The sequence below is a fragment of the Globicephala melas genome, chromosome 16, assembly GCF_963455315.2.
Source record: "Globicephala melas chromosome 16, mGloMel1.2, whole genome shotgun sequence".
Classification (NCBI taxonomy): domain Eukaryota; kingdom Metazoa; phylum Chordata; class Mammalia; order Artiodactyla; family Delphinidae; genus Globicephala; species Globicephala melas.
In genome coordinates this window covers 76,776,696-76,802,897 of record NC_083329.1, presented here as the reverse complement: position 1 = coordinate 76,802,897, position 26,202 = coordinate 76,776,696, and the positions used below count along the sequence as shown (strand labels likewise).

Sequence of the window (26,202 nt, the reverse complement as noted above, 5' to 3'; positions counted from 1 at the left end):
ACTCTCTCACTTTGCCACAGCTTACCCTTCCCTCTCCCCATATCCTCAAGTCCATTCTCTAGTAGGTCTGTGTCTTTATTCCCATCTTACCCCTAGGTTCTGTTTTTTTTTTGCCGTACGCGGGCCTCTCACTGCTGTGGCCTCCCCTGTTGTGGAGCACAGGCTCCGGACGCGCAGGCCTAGCAGCCATGACTCACGGGCCCAGCTGCTCCACAGCATGTGGGATCCTCCCGGACCGGGGCACGAACCCACATACCCTGCGTTGGCAGGCAGACTCTCAACCACTGCGCCACCAGGGAAGCTCTCTTAGATTCCATATATATGTGTTAAGCATACGGTATTTGTTTTTCTCTTTCTGACTTACTTCACTCTGTATGACAGACTCTAGGTCCATCCACCTCACTACAAATGCTCAACATCATTAATCATTAGAGAAATGCCAATCAAAACTACAATGAGGGGCTTCCCTGGTGGCGCAGTGGTTGAGAGTCCGCCTGCCGATGCAGGGGACACGGGTTCGTGCCCCGGTCCGGGAAGATCCCACATGCCGCGGAGCGGCTGGGCCCGTGAGCCATGGCCGCTGAGCCTGCGCGTCCGGAGCCTGTGCTCCACAACGGGAGAGGCCACAACAGTGAGAGGCCTGCGTACTGCAAAAAAAAAAAAAAAAAAAACTACAATGAGATATCATCTCACACTGGTCAGAATGGCCATCATCAAAAAATCTAGAAACAATAAATGCTGGAGAGGGTGTGGAGAAAAGGGAACACTCTTGCACTGTTGGTGGGAATGTAAATTGATACAGCCACTATGGAGAACAGTATGGAATTTCCTTAAAAAACTACAAATAGAACTACCATACGACCCAGCAATCCCACTACTGGGCATATACCCTGAGAAAACCATAATTCAAAAAGAGTCATGTACCAAAGTGTTCATTGCAGCTCTATTTACAATAGCCAGGACATGGAAGCAACCTAAGTGTCCATCATCGGATGAATGGATAAAGAAGATGTGGCACATATATACAATGCAATATTACTCAGCCATAAAAAGAAACGAAATTGAGATATTTGTAAAAGAGTTGTTTTAAAAATACCTGTGTGTGTGGGTTTGTGTGTGTATGTCTATCTATCTCTGCATATATATTTGCTGCTTTTACTTTGCCATTCACATACTCATTTGGGGGGCAGTAGAGTGAGCAGTTCATTCTGGTCCTGATAAATTTAGTAGAGCAGCCAGATTTTTCCAGGCTGATCAGAAGACATATTTCATCGAAGCTGATAAGGTTCAAAAGAGTATGAATAATTAAAACAAATTTTTAGGAGTAATAATTTTGGAGTTTCAGTGATGTATTACTCTTTACCCTCCTTACCATATATGTGTGCTTGAAAAAAACAGACCTAAAGGATTTAATTTCCTTCACTCCTGGCACCTCCTCTCCTATTTGCTTTCCTTCTCAACAATGAAGCCTTTTTTTCTTTTAAATTACCATGTGGATTTGATGGAGTTAAGGATATCTTCAGGTTTGGGAAGGGGTGGAGGAGATTTGCTATTAGCGTTTGTGCAAACCATCACGTCTGTAGGTTCACATCTGTGAGCACAGAACTTGGTACAATCAGTGCACAGCAACGGGGCAGATACAGAAATGTTAAAGATTATAGATTCATTTTCTGCATTACTGAGAAAACTGAAAAGCACAGTTGCTGCTTTACATTTGGAACTAGGTATATAATTATATTAAACAGACTTAATTTCATAGGTGGAAATTAGTTTAATTGAATTTTGTTTGGATTTAATGGATATTGTGTTTTCTCTTTTAACTCAGAGAAATTGCTGAAGCTGTGAAAAACTATAAGCCTAGAGTTCCACCTGCCACTGTTTTCGAAGGGCATATGCTACTGTCTGGTAAGTCATAAAGACATGATTTTTTATGATTTCAGAAATCGTTTGTAGATTGTTAGTATGTTTAGTCTACGTGGTAGTGATATTTCTGCCACAGAACTTGTTTATTAGGTCAAAGAAGTGTACATATTTTTCTTGGTACTTAAATGAATTCTAGTAAAGGACGCTTTGGTTTTTTTTAGGGGTGAGAGCGGGAAGATACTGACTTCAGGGAAATGTGAATGAAAGCACAGGTAGTGGCCTTGGTCAAACGTATTGTGCACTGCTTTGAAAATGTACATAGGCCACAGCCTAACACTTTTAATCATCAGATTTGCTGCTAGTTCCTAAAAAATCTAGCCCAGGCTTAAGGTTTTTTAATGATGGTAGCCTCTTCCTAGAAAATTTTGTTTGCTTCTATAACATTATTGTCATGCTCTTATGTTGGCTGTGTGTTTAGGTTTTACAAAGAGTTGTGATATTTATTATTCTGTTTTGTTCTCAACAGCCCTGTGGAGTAGGCAGCTTCCCTTTTTCAGAATGAGCTCTGATATTCACAAAAGGAACATTAGTAAAATAGATTATCATGCCAACTATTAGAAAAATAACTTTAAATTTTATATTTTTCCCATAATACTTTAATGATGTATTCTTAGTATCTTTAAGCAAAAAAAAAAAAAAAAAGTGTATACAGATTTTGAGAGAACCTGCAAATAGCACACATATGGAATTATGCACCCTAATAATGGAGAATTTAATGTTTCTCTAAATTGATGTATTTTTGTTCCATATGCTCTCCTAAGAAAAATGAAATAAAATGACAGTGAAATAAAATAAAAGTGACAGCAAAAGTAATACCCACTTTTCTCACTCAGAACATATTGTATAGAATTACTCCCAGTGAGTGAAAATAAAGTTGGGTTAGAAATATGCCTCTTCAGGCTACCCTTTTTTTCCTTTTATACTCTAGAAGCTGGGATGAGATTAGAAGAAGAGGGATTTGTGATTTATGACACACTCCCTACCCTGAAAAAGTGGCTTTTGTCAGAGAAAGGTGTGGTAGGATAGTTTCTTTTAACCTTAGATCTTAAAGCTATTAATTGACTTCAGCCAAGGACTAAGTTGAAATTGTTAGCCTTTGCCAAAATGGAAACATGAAAGAACCATTTAGTTATGATTTTTAAAGAGTTTATGTGTAAGAATGAAAGAATTCGTTCTTCTGATTTGAATTTCATGTGCTATTTCTAAATTGTTTTAAAAATCACCTTCAATCAGATTTTAAAAGAATGGCACCAAATATACTCTTTTTAATTGTTCTTTTATAAATTGCAGACTTGAGAACAATGTAAATTTTTTTTAACTTATTTATTTATTTTTTAATTTTTGGCTGCGCTGGGTCTTCGTTGCTGTGCGCAGGCTTTCTCTAGTTGCAGAGAGCAGGGACTACTTTTCGTTGCAGTGCAGTGGCTTCTCTTGCTGTGGAGCACGGGCTCTAGGTGCTTGGGCTTCAGTAGTTGCAGCACATGGGCTCAGTAGTTGTGGCTCGCGGGCTCCAGAGCGCAGGCTCAGTAGTTGTGGCGCACGGGCTTAATTGCTCTGCAGCATGTGGGATCTTCCTGGACCAGGGCTTGAACCCGTGTCCCTGCATTGGCAGGCGGATTCTTAACCACTGCACCACCAGGGAAGTCTGAGAACAATGCAGTTTTTGTGTCAGATACTTCACATTCATAATAGATCAGAAATGCTTTGTGTGAAATACTTTTAGGGCAACACCACAGGTTCTCTTCACCATTTAAATGCTGGCAGCCCTGCTTGTCTTCCCTGGGAACCCCAGGGTCTGACTAAGGGTCGACATGGAGGGGAGGGGCTGTGAGGATGTTACCAATGGGAAAGGAAATCACAGCCCAAACTGGAAAGTGATAGTCTTCCCAGTTGGGGAACAGAAGACCTGGAATAGTTTTGTAATTATCTATCTTCATTATTTTCCTCTCCCTCATGTCTGTTTCTTCCTCAACCAATGCTTTGGGAAAGGACTCAAAAGCCATTTCCTTTTATTAACAAGAACAGCTGGTGCTAATTTTATAAGCTTGATAACGCTTATCAATGTTACCTAGTCTCATTTTTACAGTAACATTGTGAGGCAGATACTTCTGCTGTCTCTATTTTATAAGCTTAGAGGCTCTGCGAGAAGTGCCCCAGAGTGTTCACTGAGTCGGCTGTGCAGGGCTCAGACCCTAAGGCTGGCTTCCCGAGAGCCTGCTTGTAACCATCTAGCAAGACTTCTGCTCCTAATACTGTAGATACAATGAGTAGAACAAAACCAGTTAAAGGCCTTTTCCTGTAGCGGTACTGTATGCTGCATGTTGCTTTTTTACCTCAGTGTAATGTGTCCACATTAATTATCTGATATTTGCCCCTAAATCAGCCTGTAATAGTGGAGATGATATTGTCCCTTTGCAAATAAGGAAGGAGGAGCAGAAAGCCCAGGTGGCTTGCCCAGAGTCAGCCATCTCCCAGGGCTCAGCCCAGGTCCTTCCTCGTGACCCTGTTAGGCCTTGCTGGTTACTCGTTCTTGGCTTCTGGATCAAAGAGACGAGATAAAGCTCTAAACACACTGTTGGTGGGATTAAGAACGCTTGCTCCATCAGGCTTCAAGCCGATGTCTGAATGGACAGCTGTAGAGCAGTCCTTAGATTCTAACTTCATGGTTTTTGCCCCAGGCTCTTGGTTACATAAGAATATGATGATAATTTTTCCTTGTTTCTCAGAGCTGATATGATTCAGCTCTTGAGAGAAATTTGCAATTTAAAACCCTGAAATATTTCTTCTTTTGAGAGTTCTGGTTATAAACATAGAGCCTTTTGTTGTGTTTAAATATCCCTAGGGGGGATGGCCATGACCCTTTTTACACGTTAGGTCTCCTTAGCTAGTCAGACGGGCTGTGGCACAGAAACTTCTTTTCTTTTTCATGAAAACATTTATTTTCTGTCTGTCTCATGTCGTTACATGCATTTTCAGAAAATTTTCAAAATGCTTCTCCTTTCAAGGTCTAGAGCCCTTCAGGATCGGCCCTCACACCAACTTTGTTAACATTGGAGAGCGCTGTAACGTTGCAGGATCCAGGAAGTTTGCTAAACTCATCATGACAGGAAATTATGAAGTGAGTATCTAAATAAGACCCTCGAGGCATCTGCCAGGCTTTTGGCTAAGACAGCACGGCAAGTCAAACAGCTCTGCCTTTGATAATCATTAGCAGAGCTGCTGGGAAGTGTGAGAAGAACGGTAGAGTGTGTTTGTAGCTGGCAGAGCTGGTGGGAGGATGAGGCTTCGAAAAGTCATAGCTGCCCTTGTCAATATTTTTCAAAAAAATTCATCCAGGGTATGAAGTGGGATGAGATGGGAGGCACCCAGGTTCTAGCTATTTCTGTTAGTAGTGAAATACATTTAAAAATTTGAGGATACGCTTCATTTTGGCTTCTCACAAATCTTTCCAAGAAAAGGGAAAGCCAAGACAATTCCTATTCATTTCCTCATGACCACATCAGACACTGACTAATGTGGTATTATTGATTCTTTTCACTGTAAAATAAGCTAAACAAACACAAAGCTTGCAAGGTAGTTTCACCATAGGATTCTTAAACTCGGTCACTGTAAGGATGAGCAAAATTTAATCCAAATAGAGCCCACTCTAAAAATCTGGACAAATTTGTTTTTCTTATGCAAATACAAAGTTAAAAATGGAGGAACCTGATCTGAGCTTTAATGATAGCCTTTGCAACCTTTAGGAAATAGATCTTCCAGCAACCAGTATCGAAGCAGACTTAGTTCTAATCACAAAGAAAGGGCTCATTTATCGTCCTTTATGGACTTGTTAATGACGCTCCGTGGCCTCCCTCAGCCATCTCCTCTGCAGGTAGGTCAGTAGGACCTGGTTACCTGGTTCCTGACAGTTCCTGTCAGTCCTATTCTCTTCGTTCCCACTGCTGCCTAGCCAGCACGTGCTGCTGCCATGGTCCTCCCCAGTTTAGAAGCTTTCACGGGGTGGCTTTTTTTGCACATGGGATAAAACCCAAACTCCTTTAGACCATCATCCACATAGACACCAAACTGCCTTCCATCCTGATTTGTCATCTGAACGTTCCAGGAGGCTTGCTTCTGCCTCCAGGCCTTTGTTCCTGTTTGTTCCCTTCTGCAGTCCTGATGACCCTTCATGGTTGTTTAGGGTTCTTCAGTTGGCAGTATTTCTATTTCTGTTTTGATTCTTAAGACCATTCTGTGGTGTCCCTTTCAGCTCTCAGATTTGATACATTTGCTACTGAGGGCAGACGGCATTTTAGGAAGAAGCAAACAAGTCGGAGTGATATCTGTCATCTTATAAGGTCTTACTATTGAATATACGCCAGTCACTGTGCTGAGCGCTATACAGCATTGCTCGTGTAATCTTTACAGACCTGTGAGATAGGTGCTGCTATTATCCCCATTTTACAGGTGTGCAGCTGGAGGCTTGGGGGAGGTTAAACCACTCGCCTACTGTTTGAGAGCAAGTGGATGAGAGACCCTAAGTCCTCAAAGCCCATACCCTTCACTGCTCTGCTGTCTTGGCTTGGAGGACACGGGAAGGAGGCCGGGAAGTAGGAGGGGGTTGGGGAGGAATGGCTCCTCACTGGATTCCAGTTCCCCATAGTTAGTGACCCCTCAAGGCTCTGTGTTAAGGGAATGACCTGAGAGAAGGTCCATTCCTGTCTTTGTGCCCAACTTGTACACCTTTAAACAAATCACTTCATCTCTTGGAGCCTATTTGGGAAGGTTGGACCGCTGAGCTGTGATTCTGTGGCTCTTCTGATGTAGAAAGGTCAGGCATTGGCATCTGTGTTGCGTGTCTTTTGACCCCTGGTCTAACCAGGTCGCTTGCTATCCCCCCTGTGCTCCCTCCAGTCCATTTCCCAGGGGCAGCTGAAGCTGCTCCCTCTCAGGTAGCTTTCTCCACTTCAGTCTTCAGAGATCTTGCCCTTCCTGGTGTTTAGGCAGGACATTTGACTCGTACGTTGTATGGCAGTAGCTTTTCATGTGCTACATCATATGCCCCCAACTAGATGAAAGCCCTTCAAGAACAGGGACTGTGACTTATACTTCTTTTTATTCTTTATGGTATTAATATTTAACATACTGCTGATACCGAAAACATTTTTTGCTGAATTTTATTGCGATCCTTTTTCTCTGTGTAACCTTGTGTCATTATGAGTGGTCTTTCCTTGCGGCCTATGCCAAAGTGTCTCATGCCTGTTCTTTTACAGTGATTGCTAAAAATTTCTTTGGTTTCTTTGGCTAAGAAAAAATTAGGACAACATCAGAATCTACAGTTGATTTTACCCCTGCTTATTTTATGACACTATGAAGTGTGCAACAAAGACTTAAAGTCTCTGCTGTACCAGTCAGTTAGAAAGCCTTATTGAACATGTCTCTTTTGCCCAGTATTGTTCAAATGAGAGTGGGAGATACCTAAGACCTTTCTAGATTTCCAAACGCTTAAAATCTACTTCGGAGAATAAGCTAATACTCGTGAAATTGTGAGGAAATGATAATGTAATACACCATGTGATAATGTTTATAATAGTTACAGATGTTTAGAGGCAGCCGGTCATTGAGGAATAAGCAGTGTTTCCCGAAGTATGTTCTCGGAAACACTGATCCTACATGATATTCCTTAAATGACCGTAAGTGGGAAATGCTGTGTATTGTATCTTGTCCTTGGAGATTTACGGTGTATAATAGTGTATCAAAGGATTTGAAAATCCTTTTAGCACAGAAGAAGTTTATTTATACGCATATTTCATGTAACTTCTATCAACAGCCTACAATGACTGCTTTGCGTGTTTCGGCAAACACTGAAGAGTTAGATAAGTTTCAGACTGTTTCTCTAAGGACTTTTTTTGGAGGAGATGGGACTTGAGCTGGATCTTAAACAGTACAGGAAGGAAGGGGATTGTGTTGGAAGCAGAGGGAACATCATGTGTGACACAGAGGTGGAAACAGATTTGGCTGGGTGGAGGGTGCCGGGAGTGGGCGATGGGCGAGAAGTTCAGTTGCATGAGAAAATGGGGCAGGTCCCAGAGGGCCCGGAACACCAGGCTGAGGGCTAGAGGCTCTTTGCAGGAAGAGTCGAGCTTCGCTGGGTTCTGAGGAGTGACCCGCTGTGATGGAAGCAATGTGTAAGAAAGCTTCATCTGAGATGGTTGAGAGCAGGCTCAGGGTCGGGGGTGCTGGCCAGGCAGTCTAGTGGAATCTAAAAGGACTGCCTGCTGGGGGTGGTGAAGGACTACATTTGTCAGCCTTCTCTTAGTCACCCTCTCCCAATGCTCGTTCCCCTTGAATTCCATCCTCAGGAAGCTCTGAGCGTTGCCAAAATGCAGGTGGAAATGGGAGCCCAGGTGTTGGATATCAACATGGATGATGGCATGCTGGATGGACCAAGTGCAATGACCAGATTCTGCAACTTCATCGCTTCCGAGCCTGACATTGCCAAGGTTGTACAAAACCTTGATTCTTCAAGGGAGTTTACATGTGCTGCTCTGTCGCTCATTTAACTTTGTCACTTGTCCCTTTGTCTGTCATGTCATACACTGGTTTTCTGTTGTCCTGTGTTGAAAGCCCAGTGGTTTCTGATTGTCAGTTTTCTCACTTAATGGCAGCCTTTCGATAGAAACCAGACTTTAGAGAGAGATGTGACTTCAGGGTGGCTGTTTCCAAGGCTTCTGGAGTTGGTCACAAGGATTGACTGAGTTTCCTCTGATGTCTGGCTAGGCTAAGAACCAACTTTTCATGTCTCTGAAGGATATACTTACTGTTCTTACCGAATCATTAGTTCTCTTCCTATCACAGACAAGGGAACTCTGTTAATCCTTCCTTATTGCAGGAAGAAGAGACCCTTTTAGGTTTATCAGAGTGAGACAGACTTATAAAACAAGATTAAATCAAGGTGTTAATGTCAGCTTTTACATTTGTTCTTTAAAAGATGAAAGTTAATTTTTGTGTCCATCTTTTCAAAAATTTTAGATCGATTCTAAAAACTTTCAAAAGTCTCACTTCACTTCTCTACCATTGAATTTGTGATGAGGAGTGATTTTTGAAGTTGTTTTTATTGTTGGTGTTGTTTGAAAGACACCTCCTATAGTGCTTTAAGAGATAGGGCTGTCATGTTTTTGTTAAGCTTCATTCAGCAAATGTGTAAGTTAGAAGTCTTGTGGTAAGCAGTGAATGACATTAACCTGTCCTTCATTTGTCTTCAACTCCTCACTTAAAAGCCTCCACGGTCCTCTGGGAGTAAATATTTTGCGAATTTAAGGTGCAGAGAAGCTAAATGACTTGTTCAAAGTCTGAATCAGACGGGGAGCCCGTGAAATGACTTCAGTGCTTTCATTCTGATGTTTAGCTGTGATCTTTTGAGTTATCAGTTTCTGGCCCATGCATGGGGTCTCTTGTGAGACTGGAATTACTCCAAGTCTTTTGGGATTTAGGAACAAGGGCTTAAAATCACATTAAAATCGTATCTCTGTCACACTACTGTTATTTGTTTCTTGTTTCCCTAAGGAAGAAAGAGGGAATATCTGGGGGTCCTTGGAAGGGGATTTGTGGTAACTTACAGGCTTTCTGTTATCACCTTACCCTTCTGACCTCAGGTGCCCTTGTGCATCGACTCTTCCAATTTTGCTGTGATTGAAGCTGGGTTAAAGTGCTGCCAGGGGAAGTGCATTGTCAACAGCATCAGCCTGAAGGAGGGAGAGGATGACTTCTTGGAGAAGGCCAGAAAGATTAAAAAGTTTGGAGCTGCTGTGGTGGTTATGGCTTTTGATGAAGAAGGACAGGTGAGTGATTTCTTTTGCTCTCGCTCCATTGTGTTACACAGGCTTAGAGCAGTGGAAGAGAACTGAGTCCAGAACAAATGTGTTTACCATATATATCATATGTGTGTGTATACACACACACAGAGGCATACCTCAGAGATACCACGGATTCCGTTCCAGGCCACTCTAATAAAGCAGATATCACAATAAAGTGAGTCGCATGAATTTTTTGGTTTTCCAGTGCATGTAAAAATTATGTTTACACTATACTGTAGTCCATTAAGTGTGCAATAGCATTATGTCTAGGAAAACAATGTACATACCTTAATTAAAAATACTTTATTGCTAAAAAATGCTGACCATCATCTGAGCCTTCAGGGAATTGTAGTAGTAACATCAAAGATCACTGACCACAGATCACCATAACAAGTAGAACAATAATGAAAAAGCTTGAAATATTGCGAGAATTACTAATACGTGACACAGAGACATGAAGTGAGCAATGCTGTTGGAAAAATGGTGTCGATAGATTGCTCGAGGCCGGGTTGCCTCAAAGCTTCAATTTGTAAAAATGCAGTATCTGTGAAGTGCAATAAAGGCCAGTAAAACGAGGTATGCCTGTAGATATACATGTGTGTATGTGTGTATACACAAGTACATACACACATGTGCATACATACTTATATATATATATGTATACATATATATGTATGTGTGTGCGTGTGTATATATATATATATATATATGAAAATTACATAAGACACAATAAGGTTTTTACATCAGTTGAGAAAGGAATTATTCAGTAAACGCTATTGGAATAACTGACTCTGCATTTGGAAGAAAAAGAGCCCCATTTCCCACCATATCCCAATATAAAATATACATCAATTAAAGATCTAAATGTAAAAAAAATCTAAAGAATATATGAGAAAATATTCACTGAAACTTGGGAAGCCAGAAAGAAAACTGATAGACTTATTTACCTACAAATGTAAAACTTTGTATGACAAAAGATACGGTATTATTTGCAGCATGAGTAATAGCAGTGCGTTAATATCCCTACTCTGCAAAGAGTTTCTATAAATCAGAAAGTAAAATGCCCTAATCAAGTCAGTAGAAGAATGAACAAAGGAAAAGAACAAGTGATTTTTAGAAAAAGAAACACAAATAGCCAATAAACCTATGAGAAGTTACTATACTTACTAATAATTATATTATATTTCTATAAATAAAAAATGAAGCAATAATGAGATATTAGTTTCCTTTATCAAATAGAGGAAAAAAGGGGAAAAATTGAGAAATGGCAACTCCAATGTTTTCTGTGCCACAGAATCAGGGAGAGGCGATGGGAGGCTTCAAACACAGTGATTGTTTAACCTGGGTGATGGGTGTGTGGTGATTACTGTATTGTTGTTTTATAATGTTATAAATACTTTCATATCTCTTCCGTATTTAATTTGATTAAATATTAATTTAAAAAAATCCATACCTTATAATTCAGCCTTCTTCTGGGAATCTTTATTAGGTTGAGTATGTGTTCATATTCATTGTAGCACTGTAGTAGCAAAACATTGAGAAGGCTCTAAATGTCCATTAATAGGGGAATACTTAAATCTGCCTACATGTCATATAGAATACTGTGTAGCAGTTAGAAAGAATGAGGTGATGGAACCATGTCTAGAATATATGTATGTACATATACATATGTTTGTATATATGTGTGTGTGTCTCTCTCTCTCTATGTATATGTGTATATATATATATTTTGGCCACGCCATGTGGCATGCAGGATCTTAGTTCGCCAACCAGGGATCAAACCTGTGCTCCCTGCAGGGGAAGCACAGTGTCTTAACTACTGGACCACCAGGGAAGTCCCTAAAATATATTGTAAAGTAAAAAAACAAACAAACAAACAAAAAAACAAGTGGCACGATCCTGGTTTTATTTAATAAAAAAGGATTTATATGAATATATGTGTGTCTGTAAACAGAGAAAAAAATTTGGTTGTTAACTGGAGGGTAGAGCTGAATTGACTTCTTATTTATATAATTGATAAGTGGTGGGGTTATATGTTATTTTTCTTTTCTTTGTTTTCTCGTGTTTTTGAAGTAAAACTTTTTTAACAGAAGTGTCTTGTTTTTGTGCAAAAGATGTATTTTCTCCATGAAAAAAATTCACATAGTCCAGAAGAGGACAAAAGAGAGTTAATTTTGATAACAAACATGTATTGAACCTTTAGTTGCACCAAGCAAGCACACTCACATGTTAAATCAGTTTTTCTTCCCAACATATAAATGTTGGGTATATATTATTATTTTTGTATTTCATGTGAGTAAGCCAAAGCACAAAGACTTTACCTGACTGTTGTCGTGCTCAGATTCAAACCCAGGAGATCTGGGTCTGTGCTAAATGGTTGGGTGAAAGAATCCAGGGTGAGGCTGTCAGGGAAGAGTTGGCTATTTTAGAGAAGGTGGTCTTGAAAAGCCCCTCTGACGGGGAGATGTTTGAAAACCTGAATAAAATGAGAAAGCCACGTGGCCATTTAGGGGACGAGAAGAGGTTCTAGAAAATTGAAGATTTTGTATGAACTGCTGTTCTTTAACTCTTGCCCTGACTCAACAAAATGTTGACGTCTTCCCGTCTTAGTAAATATGGATTATAACTCCATCTTTTATGGTTGCATTATATTCCAGTATGTATGGTTTACTTAGTCTATTATTGCATAAAATTTTAGTAGGATGAACAGTGGCCAGTGAATATACTAATTCGTGCAGCCGTTTTCCTCTTGTAGAGTGATTTTCTTAGTTCATAGAAGTGGTCAAAGGCTGGGTCAAAGGGTGTGCACATTTGACATTTTAACACACATCGTTAAATTGTCCTTCTGAAAAGTTGTATCTAGTCATCTTCCGCTACTAGTTCAGTGTGGTAAGACCATTTGACATAATTTTTATTTTTACCAAAGGTGTATATGCAGATAGTGAAAGAGACAAATAGTTCTTTTTATGAAAAACAGAAGCCTTAAGCCTCCAGGTCCCCAGAGGCAACCACTTACAAGTTAGCTGATTCTTGTATCATTTACCTCCTTAACTTCAAATTACAGTTTTAGTTATTATTTGTTGTCTTTCTATACTGGCTAAGGATTTAACTTTTTCTCCATCTTCTACTCCCCACTCCACACATCTTTACTTTTAATCCCCCCGTCCTTCCAATATAGTTAATTTCAGTTGTAACTGTTTTTGGCACTTACATTAAGCTGTGTAAAAGCTGAGCCATGTAGTATACCATGATTCCTTTTCCTTTCCTGCACCCTCTTTCTTTTCTATGAAGTTAATACCTATCTTTGCATTTGCTTTGCTTCTTATGTATTTTCAGACTGTTCCCTAGTTGTGTGAATGTCCAATATCCAGTGTATCCAAAGACACTAAGTAGACTGTTGTTTTAATTTCTTGAAGAATTATCTCTCCAAATCTCCTGACATAATCTGGAAAGGTTGCTCAGTGGGCCAGCCGCACAGCTGTCACTGCAAGATATCCCTCCCCATCATGTGGACAGTTCTTCTCACCTCTCTCTTAGGTGTTTAGATCTCATAATTTCCTCATTCTTGGTTTAATCTCTCATTTAGTGAACTGTATCCTCTGGTTAGCTTCTTATGAAAGAAGACATGGCAGTAAATATTTTTGAAACCTTTCATGTCTGAAAACGGCTTTATTCTACTTTTATACTTAATTAACAATTGTGTGGGTATAGGAGTACAAGCTTGAAATTATTTTCTCTATGTTTTGAACTCATTGATCCATTGTCTTCTAGTTTCCATTGGTATTGGTAAGAAGTCCAGTGCTATTCTAACCCTTGATTCTTTTTGTGGAACCTATTTATTGTCTCATTTTCTGGATGCTTCTTTGATCTTCTGTGTCCATGGTATTCTGAAATCTAGTGATTATGAGCCATTCCTTGTGCTGGGCACTCAGTAGGCCTTGTCAGTCAGGAAACTTAGAGCCGCAGTTGCAGGAAGTTTCCTTGAATTGTTTAGCCTCTCTTGGCCTGTGTATTATTCAGAAACTGGATGTTTTAGAAAGATCGCCTAATTTTCTTATCTTTTCCCTCCTGTTTTTCAGTGCTGACATTTTGTTCTACTCTATGTGAGATTTCTGCATCTGTGTTTATGTCTGCTTTTTCCAGGAGCTCTTTTTTGTTACCTAAATGTTCTTTTTCAAATTTCTATAGCAGCCTGTTATTGTTTAATGGAGGCAGATGTCTTCTCAAATTCCTTCAAATATATCTTGAGCACCTAGTATGTGCCAGGCCCTGAGGAGATAGCAGGGAACAAACCTAGTCCCTGCCCTTGTGCAGTTTATGTTCTTAGGGGGCAAAGGGAATAAGAAATGAAAAAACATAAAGATACACACACACACACACAAACCCCTGGATGGTACTGAATACACTGAAGGGATATGGAAGGGATAAGCGTGATAGAAGTACCAGGATGAGGGTGGGGGATGCTCTTTTATATAGGATGGTTTGGGACGGAACAGAGGGGAGAAGAGGAGATTGAGAAGTTCTGAGGTTAAAAAGGCAGCTGCGGGCTTCCCTGGTGGCGCAGTGGTTAAGAATCTGCCTGCCAATGCAGGGGACACAGGTTCAATCCCTGGTCCGGGAAGATCCCACATGCCACAGAGCAACTTAGCCCGTGCGCCGCAACTACTGAGCCTGTGCTCTAGAGCCCGCGAGCCACAACTACTGAGCCCACATGCCACAACTACTGAAGCCTGCGTGCCTAGAGCCTGTGCTCTGCAACAAGAGAAGCCACCGCAGTGAGAAGCCTGCGCACCGCAATGAAGAGAAGTCCCCGCTCGCTGCAACTAGAGAAAGCCCGCGCAGCAACAAAGACCCAACGCAGCCAAAAAAAAAAAAAAAAAAGGCAGCCACCAAATCTCCTGAAGGGCCTTGGAGACCACTGTTAACACTTTGGCTCTTCCTGTGAGTGAGCTGGGAAGCCGCTGAAGGGTTTTGAGCAGAGGAGCGACCTTGGTCCGATTTATGTTTCAAAACCACTCTTGTTCTTCGGGGAGAATGGTCTGCGGGGCCAAGCAGAGCCACTGGAGGTTGTTGCTGTAGCGCAGATGAGGGATGATGGTGGCCGGGACCAAGGCGGGAGCAACAGAAAACGTGAGGAGTCATCCATTTCTAGATGTGTCTTTAAGGTAGAGCCAGTAGAATTTGCCTTCGCGTTGGTTGTGAGCCGTGAAAGGAGGAGGAGTCACAGATAATATTCAGCTTTTCAGCCTGGGTGTCGAGGTAGGAGGGCAGTGAGCAGCCGATCTGGGACGGGCTGAGGAGAAGTTCCTGTTGGGACGGGCCGAGGAGAAGTTCCGCTTTGGCTGTGTGTTTCCAGTGGTGTGCTCAGGATGTGGTTGTGGAGATGAGTGTGGGCTTCATGGGCAAAGTCTGGCTTGAAGATAGGATTGCCTTACTTGGGAATTATTTCTTCCTAGATGATATTTAAAGCAGTGAGACTGACTTCACCAAAGGAATGACAGGAGAGAAGAGGCCCTAGGACTAAGCGAGTCTTGGAGCCACAGTGCTTCGTGGTCAGGGAGAAGAGGAGACGCCATCAGAAGAACTTGGGAAGGAGCGGCCTGTTTGGTAGGAGAGGAACCAGAGGGGAGAGTTCACCTGGAAGCCATGTGAAAAGAAAACTTCTGGAAGGGCATGACGAGCTATTTTAAAGAGCTGTGGGTAGGTCAGGGAGGAGGAGATCAAGAATTTACCCTTGGATTTAGAAATGGGGTAGTTTATGATCTTGCTGTGCTGTTTCCAAGGAGATGAAAGCTTAATCGCAGTGGGTTCAAGAGAGAAGAGGAGAATTGGGGGCAGCAGGTATAAACCATTTTGGGGGAGTTTTGCCAGAAAGGGGAACAGAAATAGGGTGGAAACCAGAGATGGATATGAGGTTAAGAAAGGGGGTGTGTGTGTGTGTGTGTGTGTGTGTGTGTGTGTGAAGACAGATGATGTGACAGTATGTGTTTGTAAGCTGGTGGGAGTGACCTGGTAGAGAGAAGGGGAGGAATTGGTGCGCAGGAGAAAGGGAGCACTTGCTCAGTCCATGACCTTGTGGGTCGAGGGGCTGGCAGCCAGTGTGCAGGGGGTGGGGCAGCGTGCTCACAGCGCAGCAGCAGCAGGCAGGGCTGGGAGTGCTGGGGGTGTGTGTGGTTTGACTGCTTCTATTTTCTCAGCGAAGCAGGAGGCAAGGTCAGCCCTGAGAATGAGAATGGCATGTTGTTTGCTTCGTGTACTGGTGCTTTACCAGAAGTGTGAAACAGAAGCACTCCCATGGGGAAGGGTGGTCACTGCCTGTGCTGTTAAAACACATACACACCCCTGGGCTCCACCCGTGAGTTTCTGACTTATGTGGTCTGGGGTGAGACCTGGCTTCGGTAATTTTAAAGCCTTAGACGTGATTCTCCTGTATACTCTGGCTGAAAACCGCCAGCAGAGTTTATCTCATTTAGTCCTCGTAGTAACCATGTGGGGTAGCTGTTGCCCCATTTTACAGTGAGCCAAGGTCAAATGGCTAGGACGTCATGGAGCCCTGGTCTGCCTAGTTTGAAGACTGATGCATGCTTCCAAATCCTGTGTTATCTCCCCTGCAGAGTGCTTGATCTTGGCTGAGAACAAGCTTTCCCAATTTAGATTTGAATGAGTCCACAAATAAAAAGCAAATGTAGGGGAAATTTCTTAACTTGCTAGTTATGAGAGAAACACACATTAGAGCAATATTAAAGTGACATTTTGTGCTTATTAAGTTAGCAAAAGCAAAATTTAAAATGATCAAGATCTGTGCTGGTACAGCAGTGGTAAACAGAAGGCCTCATTCATTGTAAAGTATAGTAAAAACTGAGACAGTCCTTTTGAAAGACCCCATAATGCCTATCGAGAGTCATGAAAATGTTCATACCCTTTGAGGTAATGATCTCATTTCTGGGAAAGTATCCCAATAAAAACATTCAGCAGCATAAGAATTCTATATATGCCAAGGTTTTTCACCAGCTTTTTATTGAAGATAAAACAACCTAAATGCCCAACTGGAGAGAAAGTGATAACTTAGGTTATCATTCTGTTGTAATATTATCCAGAGTATTTCAATATTAATTATGAAGATTATGGAGCAGCATGACAGTGCTTACAAGATATAAATAAAAAATTAAAAACCAATAGTTATATAGACACTGTATATGCAACTACATAAAAACCACATTTGATAAAGATTGGAGGATAATGCTATTAAGGAGAATAGCTGTTAGAGTAAAGGTGGTGGGATTAAAGGTCCCTTTTCAAAAACTGCTTTTCCTGATTAAAAGTAATTTTTCTATATAATTATAGACCTACATATGCTTGTTGAAGGATTGTAGTATTGAAAATTATAAAGAACAAAGTAAAAAACTCATATACTTGAATAGTTCAGAAATCAGCAATACAGATATTTTGATGCAAAGGCATTCCTTCTATTAATTGAGTTCGTAACACCTTTGAGTGTAACAATCAGGTAAGAACCAAGATTTGCTTTGCTTGGATGACACCACTGGTTATAAGGAGAAAACAGCTCTCTTAAATGGAAGACCACTGTTGCAACTAAACAAAGCAGAGGAACAGACAACGTGCTTATGTTCCAGTACATGGCGACTGTCTTTGCTTTATGTTTGTGATCCATAGTGCAATGAAAACTGCAAGGTCAAGGCCAGATATGACAGGGAGGACTGGCCCCGAGCCTGGATTAGAAGGCATATAAGGAAGCACTTCTGTGTTTTTTGTTATGTTAGTAGTTTTGATCAGCTGTTACTTTTAACTCTAAGTAACAACAACAACAAAATATATATATATATAATATATATAATAATATATAAAATACGAAGAACACTTTCATTATTGAAATTTCTATGGGAAGAATTATTACTACTCACCTCCAGATTTAATTCTCCTTTTCTAATTGAAGTGATTATTTTTATGGCAATTTTTGCTAATGTAAGTTTTCTTAGAAATACAGTTATCACATAGTAGAATAGACTATATTATTTTTGTTTGCATGTGTGTAAACTATGTAAAAGAATAATCAATATCATCCTATAAAAGATCCATTATATTCAGCACATTTTCCTATGTTAAAATGATTTGAACATAATATTCTAATTTATGGAGAAATAAAACTCCATTAGGATATTGATTAAAATGTAATAAATCCTAACCTAGAAAATAATGAGGAATTGGTATCTGGGAGACATTCAGGAACATGATATATCTTTCTGGTTACTATTCAATCAAGTTTTATACTTTTTCTTAAATAGGAAACCTCAAAAACATTCTTAGGTATTTGTGTTGTTTTGTTGTTGTGATTTTGGCTTTTTCTTCCTTGGTAGTAATTTTTTAGAGTTTTATTACATAACATCTTCTTTTTAAAATTTAGATAAATTGACACTGTTTTCGAGTTGAATATCTTATATTTTCCAGTAGGTTATGCACCATAGTATGATAAACACATAGTTGTAGGAAACCAAAATCAATAGTTTGCCCTTTATTTTTTTCCTTGGTGAAGGTAGTTGACCCACGCCTAGGAGTTGATTCTCAGAGTTTCCGCTCTAACGCTCTCCCAGCTTTGTTAAAATCTGACATATATTTCTGCATTTCAGGGGCCTCCTTTTTAGTGACTATAGAGAGGTCACCCCTCTCTGGTTAAGATGCCATGATTGAGTATTTATCTCCTTGGACCTTTCTTTATAAGGTAGTTATATTTTAAATTCTCACTTTGTAAGAAGGAGACTTGTCCAGATTGCCTTCAGAGGTAGGAGTTTGTGGTACGGATATGAGGAACATAGGCTCTGAGCCACGCCTGGTCTCAAGACGTCCATGCCTGAGGTGTTCATTTGTCCTACAGGAATAACAGCACAGCATACAGTAGGCATACCTCCTACGCTGAGGGTCCCCGCTCCCTGGCATGTGCCTGGCACCCCTCGCTGTGAGAGAGAAGATTTGAGTGGGTTCATTTGCCCCTGCTGGCATGTGGCGTTGCTTCATCCGGGCCTTAGTATTTGGCTTTGCAGAGTAGGATTTTCCAGCAAACAGCCTCTCTCTGCAGGTTGTAGAGAAAAGCCATGAGCACCTGCTGGCTCATGATAATGACCTTGCAGATGAGTCTGGTTTCTGGTCTCCTCACCTGCTGTATCCCCTGTGGTTCCTCTAAACCAGTAGTTCTCAAGTGGGGGGGGTGATTTTGCCACCCCAGGGGACATTTGGCGATGTCTAGACAGATTTTTTATTGTCATGACTGGGTTGTTGGGAGGGGATGTGCTCTGTCATCTAGTGGGAGTGGGCAGCGATGCTGCTGAAAGCTCTCCAATGCATAGGGCGGCCCCCGCAGCAAAGAATGCTCTGGTCCAGATTGTCAACAGTATCAAGGTTGAGTAACCCAATTCTTAACCCAGGGCAGCTTCTTTTCTGCTACCCGTTTTTCTCTCTGATGTTGTCTGGCTGATGGGGAAAGGACAAATATGGTTTTCGTATTTTAATCCTCTGTGCCAAGCCTTGGGCTCTGGGCACTGAGGATAAATAATCGTTAGCAGAACGCCCAGCTCCTTGCAAGATTCAGTGCCTTTCAGAGGTTTTGGTGAAAGTGGAAGAAAGACCTGATGAAGCAGGGAAAATCTAGCATGGTGGGATTCCAGAAAGATCTGAAGGGCAGGGAAAGAGTTCATAGTTAAAGCTCGATTGTTAAAAGGAAGGCAAAACTAGATAGGTTATGGGTCTTTTCTAAATATTTTTGGGTATTGGTTTTAAATACATCTCTGGATAGTAGGTCAGTCTTTTTCTTTGCTCTTCCTATGAGCTGTCTCTTTCTACTGTATCCCCTTCCTAGCTCTCCCTTTGAATGTACTAAAGCCGACCAATCCTCCACTCTCTCCAGGAATCGATAAACATATTAAGAATTTCCTTCTCTTTCCTCCCTTTCACCCCGCACAGAATTTGCATCCTCTCCTAGAAGGTGACATTTAAAACAACTTGACTTCTTTAAAGAGTTCAGAAGTTTTCAGTGTGGTGGCACGTGCAGTTTCTAGTTTGCAACTGACACCCCTTTTTCCTCACCAGATCGCCTCTCGGTGTCGATTCCACGTCTGAAATCCTATCCATTTCCTCTATAATCCTGAGTTCCTGGCATCCACATTCTGCCTTAAATGTGAGTTCTTACAGAGGCACAGCCTCCGTTCTTTCAGGAGAAGGGTGAGCCAGGAGGCGTTCCAAGGTGACCTTGCGTCTCCTGCAACCCCACTCAGTGCTCTGCCCTGTCCTTCATCCCATGCCTCACTTCTGTCTGCAGGCCTGCGGCTTCTGCCGGCCTCTGGGTGTCCTAACCTTCAGCTGCTTACGCCCACACATTTACCCCAGTAGGGAAGTCACTCCAGGGATTTCTGAACCAATCCCTTGCCCTGAGTGATTTTAAGCCAACGGGTCTCTTGTCCTGTGTTTTCCCTTGGAAACTTCCCTTCTTCAGCTTTTTTCTTTCTGACTTTTCGGTGCCTTTCTGATGGTGGCACACACGTCCCTTTCTGTCACTTCCGTTTTGAACTCTGCTGTGTTCCGTGGCCCACTTTAAGCTGGTTCAGTCAAGTTTGAAACCTTTAACTTGCCTCTGAAGTTGGTCCCGTTCCTTCTCTGTTCTTGTCAGGGTGCATTTTCACAGAACCTAGGTGTCTTTGATCCTTTTTCTTTCTTTCTCATAGTATCAGCCTTGATAACTAAATCAAAAATTGTTTTATGCTTATCTCATTTTTCCCTAAGTGATAATCTAGCAAAACCTGAGCAATGGATTTCTTAACTGAAGCCTCCTACCTACTGATGGCTGTCTAGCTTTACTGCAGCTTAAGAATAAACCTGATAAATCATAAAATCATAAAAGATAGATTTGCAGTATTTTCACTGAGCTTTCTTCTACCTCAGGCTGAGAAGGTGCATCTCGCTCTTTAGTGGTTCTCACCTGGGCTGTATGTTAGTATCGCTAAGGGGCCCTTTAAAAATACTGTTGCTTAGGTCTCATCTCAGGATTCTGATTGAACTGGTCTTGAGTGAGGTTCAGGTATTAGTATTAGAAAACGAAAATCCCTCCGGGTTATTAAAACATGCCACCAGAGTTGAGAGCTTCTGCATCTTTGAAATCCTCAAGCCTTGAAGCTTATTAGTATGTTTATCTCACAGCCCTGGCTGAGGAACAGGACAAAGAGAACCTTGGAGAATCTAACATGATATGCTCCTGGCAAAGGCCTGTCCATTGAAACTCTGTGCATTCTGAGATTTGCTTTTTATTCAACAGACAGTAGCTGCTTGTCTATTAATGTGGCAGGTAGTGTACTAGGTGCTGGGAGAACAATTTGACAGGGGCCTCATCCTTGCAGAGCTGATAGTTGATGATTCAGTTCTGACCTAGAAATGAATTCCTGTCCTGTGAGATGTCATTCATGGCTCAGAGAAAGAAAGGACCAGGACCTACCAACCAAACTAGGTGATGAAGAAATGCTAACAGCACTGGTAGCCCCAAACCCCCGTGCCTTTTCTCTTAGTGAGCTTAGCTGGGCCATGAACCTAGAACCTAGAACTCTGGCTCTCTGTGAAGGGGGAAATAAAGTCCAAGACTAAAGGTGACCCTGGGTGACTTGCTCTTGACCACTTTCTTCTGGGCCCACATCTTGATCTTAACCTTATCACTAACTGAAGGAAGAAGTAAGAAGTTTGTTGAAGACATTCAGTTAAGGAAGATGAGAGCCTGCCACCTTCCCTGAAGCCTGGAGCAGTGGGGCTGCAGAGCCTGCTCCTTGTGGTCCTTTCCCTGGGTCCCTTGGTCTGCTAAGTCGTGGGAGCACATCCCCAGCAGGAGGTAAACTCTAACCCCAGCAGCTGCAGGAAGCAGGGATAGATTAGACATCACGGAGAACAGTTGAAAAAGAACACCAAAGTAGGTGAGCAATCAGAAGCCTAGATCTGAGTGAGTTCTTTTTATAATTCCCCCGCCACGCCTTTCTCTGGAGGCTGGGGCCTCACTGAATGTCCTTGAACTACAGCAGTATCTGCACCCGTCATCCCTGCGGTCGCCTGAGAGCTCCCTCTAGAGGTCAGGATGTGTGTGATCAGCAGCTTATTTACCATACTTCATGTTCACATCTGGTCAAGGGTATCCTCCCTCCCAAGTAGTCAGCCTGGAAGATTCAACACTTAATTCAGTGGTGTTGGACAATTTTCAAGAACATTTGCACATTTATTCCGAACTGTATGTGACTTATTTTATTGGAACCACTGTAGTGATAGCAAGTATTCATTTTTTCTTCAGAGCAGATTTGTTTTTTTTCTACAAACAGAAATTATTCAGCATGAAATTTGTTGAAAAAGCCTCGCGTTGAGGTTGTAAATTTGACCTGAAGACAGTTTCCATGACCAAGTTCAGAAATGCCTTGAGTCAGGGCTTCCCTGGGGGCGCAGTGGGTAAGAATCCACCTGCCGATGCAGGGGACACGGGTTGGATCCCTGGTCCGGGAAGATCCCACATGCTGCGGAGCAACTAAGCCTGTGTGCCACAACTACTGAGCCTGTGCTCTAGAGCCCACAAGCCACAACTACTGAGCCCACGAGCCACAACTGCTGAGCCCGCATGCCACAACTACTGAAGCCTGCATGCCACAACTACTGAAGCCCGCACACCTAGAGCCCATGCTCTGCAACAAGAGAAGCCACCACAATAAGAAGCCCGTACACTGCAAGGAAGAGTAGCTCCTGCTTGCCACAACTAGAGAAAGCCCGTGCACAGCAACGAAGACCCAACGCAGCCAAAAATAAATAAATAAATAAATAAATAATAATAAAAAGAAATGCCCTGAGATAAAGCCTCATTCATTCATTCATTCAACAGTAATATTGAGCACATCCTCTGGTAGGCACTGCCCTAGGCTTTGGGGATACAGCAAGACTGATTCTAGCTCACGATGACGAATTAATAATAAATAATAAAACAAAAAATAATAAACAAGTTGCCAAATAAATATATTTTCTAGAAGGAGAGATACCATGAAAAAGAGTGGAGGATGCAAGAGGGGTGGCAGGGGCCTGGTTTAGAGATGGAGATTAAGGAAGGCTTCTCTGAAAAGGGGACATTTGGGTGGAGACCTGAGTGATGCAAAGCACAAAGCCATGTCACAGTGTGTCCCGGGCAGTGGCAGCAATGAATAGAAAGGTTCTGAGGGAGGACAAGCTTGGTGGGTTTCAGGAACATCAAGGGAGCAGTGTGGGGAGAGTGGAGTAGATGAAGGGGCAATGATAGGAAACAGAATTGGAGGCATGGGACCTGATTCTAAGGATATTGGGAAGCAACAGGAGGACTGGGATTTGCTGGAGTCAGTGCTTGGCTTTCTAGGGTCACTGTTTTGAAAAGTAATATTAATTTATATTTATGACTTGAGGCACAAGTTAGTTAGCTAATGTTATGGTGGGTGGGGTTGGAGGTGGGGAATAAATAAACATCTTTGAATCTGTGTAGACTGTTACTGCAGGAAGGTCCAAGAAAGCCTGGGTGATGGGTTAGGACACTGCAGGCAGGTCCAGGAGAGAAAGGGCACGTATTTTTAAATTTATTCTTTAGTAGTATTTGAATTTTTATCATATGTGTTTTTTGTTTTTTTTTGTTTTTTTGTTTTTTTGCGGTATACGGGCCTCTCACTGTTGTGGCCTCTCCCGTTGCGGAGCACAGGCTCCGGATGCGCAGGCTCAGCAGCCATGGCTTATGGGCCTAGCCGCTCCGTGGCATGTGGGATCTTCCCGGACGGGGGCACGAACCCATGTCCCCTGCATCGGCAGGCAGACCTTCAACCACTGTGCCACCAGGGGAGCCCCCCATATGTGTGTATTTTTAAGAAGGCTGTTTATTAGCATACCATACGTGTATGTAAGATTTGATCTTTACAGAAGTAGTGTAGCTGTTGTGTCCACGAAAACACAAAGGGACTTTAAACCAATTCCTCCTTGGAGATAATTTGATAAACATTGAGAGGCTGCTTGGCATTTGGATTTCTATGAAATCCAAGCATTGATACTTAAGCGCTTTCAACAAGTGAATTGTCCTTCTGTTTTCATAGATAACACCTCATTTTTCTATTTCAAATTACATCTTTTACTCCTTTCCCCAGGCAACAGAAACAGACACCAAAATCAGAGTGTGCACCCGGGCCTACCATCTCCTTTTGAAAAAACTGGCCTTCAATCCAAATGACATCATCTTTGACCCTAATATCCTCACCATTGGTACTGGGATGGAAGAACACAACTTGTATGCTGTTAATTTTATCAATGCAACAAAAGTCATTAAAGTGAGTATGAGTATTTTTCTCCTTTCTACCCAAGACATTGCTTAGATTTATCACATGGCTCCAGTGAATAGTTTGAGCTAACATATATTTATTGGCAAGGAATATTGACATTCTTATTCTTAGGTAGTAAATTGGTTTTCTGAAATTTAGGGACTTTTATTGTTTTTCTTTTATATGTTATTTTATACTGTGAAGTAAAACACACATACCAGGAAATATAGAAAAAATAATAGAGTATGATAAATAATTAATTATGAAGCATATAATAGCTTTCACTTTCACTTGCGTCCTGAAATGGAGCATGGGTAGTGCCCCCATGGCTCTCCCTTTCTCATTACACCATCATTCTGAATTTTATGCATGTTTCAACAGGCTGAGTTTTATGATTCTACTTTGTTGCTTTTCTTTAAAATTTTATCACTTCTGTATACACAATCTGAATTATCCATGGATTTTGTATCTGCAAATTCACCTACTCACTAAAATTTATTTGTGACCCCCAAATCAATGCTGATGGTGCTTCTGCATCATTCACAGGCATATGCATGTGCAGAGTGGTGAGAGAGCTGAGTGCCTGACCTACGTGTTCAGATGAGTCAACAGGGTTGAACCTCTGGGTTCAGCCCTCATTCCGTAAACAAGTGGCCTTTTCATGGTCTGTTCAGTGCCATGTTTTTCACATTTTTGAGCTTTTTCTTGGTGATTGATTTCTGTATTTAAATGGCTCCCACGCATTGTGCTGAAGTGTTATTTAGTGTTCCTATGTGCAAGAAGGCTGTTATGTGCCTTATGGAGAAAATATGTGTGTTAGATGAATTTTGTTTAGACACGAGTTGTGGTGCTGTTGGCTGTGAGCTCAGTGGTAGGCAATCAACAATACATACTAAACAAGATGTCTTTAAATGGAAACACATATAAAACAGGGTTGTATGTTGATCAGTGATGATAATTTTGGGACCAGAGGTTCACGAAACTAACCCTGCATTTCCCATTGGAGCAGTGGTTTTTTTCCCCAATTTGCAGTGTTCGCAGTGACTTCATAGAACATAACTATCACAAATAATGAGAATTAACTGTATAAACAGTATAGTTTTGCCTGTTTTTGAGCTTTAAGATTCTAATGCCTTTTTTCCTCACCCAGTCTCATTTTAACGATTCACCTGTGTTGTTGTAGCTGTACTTTGTCATTTTAATTAATGTATAATATTCCATCATATACCTGTTTCATAATTAACTGTTCTGCTGTTGATAGACATTTGGTTTTCTTTTTTTTTTTAAATGTTTTATTTTTGGCTGCGTTGGGTCTTCGTTGCTGCCTGCGGGTTTTTCTCTAGTTGCGGAGAGCAGGGGCTACTCTTCCTTGCAAGTGTGCGGGCTTCTCATTGTGGTGGCTTCTCTTGTTGCAGAGCATGGGCTCTAGGCACGCAGGCTTCAGTAGTTGCAGCGCATGGGCTCGTGGTTGTGGCTCACAGGCTCTAGAGTGCAGGCTCAGTAGTTGTGGCGCACGGGCTTAGTTGCTCCGTGGCACGTGGGATCTTCCTGGACCAGGGCTCGAACCCATGGCCCCTGCATTGGCAGGTGGGTTCTTAACCACTTCCCCATCAGGGAAGTCCCTAGATGTTTGGTTTGTTTCCAATTTGGGTATGTTATGAGCAAGGCTGCTGTGAGCGTTCTTGTATATATCTCTTGTATATATCTCTTGCATGAGCTTCCCTATAAAATATACCCAGAAGTGGAAGGGTTGGGTCACAGTAGCAGACAGTGACCAGCTCTCTCCCAAAATGCTTGAGCAAGTTTGTACTTTAACCAACAGTAAGTAAGAGTTCCTGTTGTTCCACACGCATACTAATGCTTGATTATGTCATAAGGTGTGGTGGGAACCTCAATTTCCTTTTGCCCTTTTAAACTTAGTCAAGTTTATAGTGAACCTGCGAGTTTGTTCATTTAGGCAGTGGAAGCCTTCTAGTAGCTTGTGCCTTCTGTGAATGACCAACTACTCTCTGTTTGTTCTCTCTGTCTGTCTCTCTCTCTCTGTTATCTGTCCCTGTTTCTTTCTTTTTATGTTATTTATCCAGCAAAGTTTTTTTCTT

General features: G+C 41.7%; 1 protein-coding gene across 1 annotated transcript in view; it reads left to right on the top strand.

Annotated features, from left to right (window-relative positions):
* The window catches only part of MTR (5-methyltetrahydrofolate-homocysteine methyltransferase), a 121,764-nt gene that overhangs the window by 37,542 nt on the left and 58,020 nt on the right, over positions 1–26,202 (top strand). The window contains exons 12-16 of the mRNA XM_060286435.1: positions 1,826–1,905; positions 4,929–5,041; positions 8,265–8,405; positions 9,558–9,743; positions 23,933–24,112. Coding sequence (XP_060142418.1) covers positions 1,826–1,905; positions 4,929–5,041; positions 8,265–8,405; positions 9,558–9,743; positions 23,933–24,112 — 700 coding nt within the window. The remainder of the gene's footprint in view (positions 1–1,825; positions 1,906–4,928; positions 5,042–8,264; positions 8,406–9,557; positions 9,744–23,932; positions 24,113–26,202) is intronic.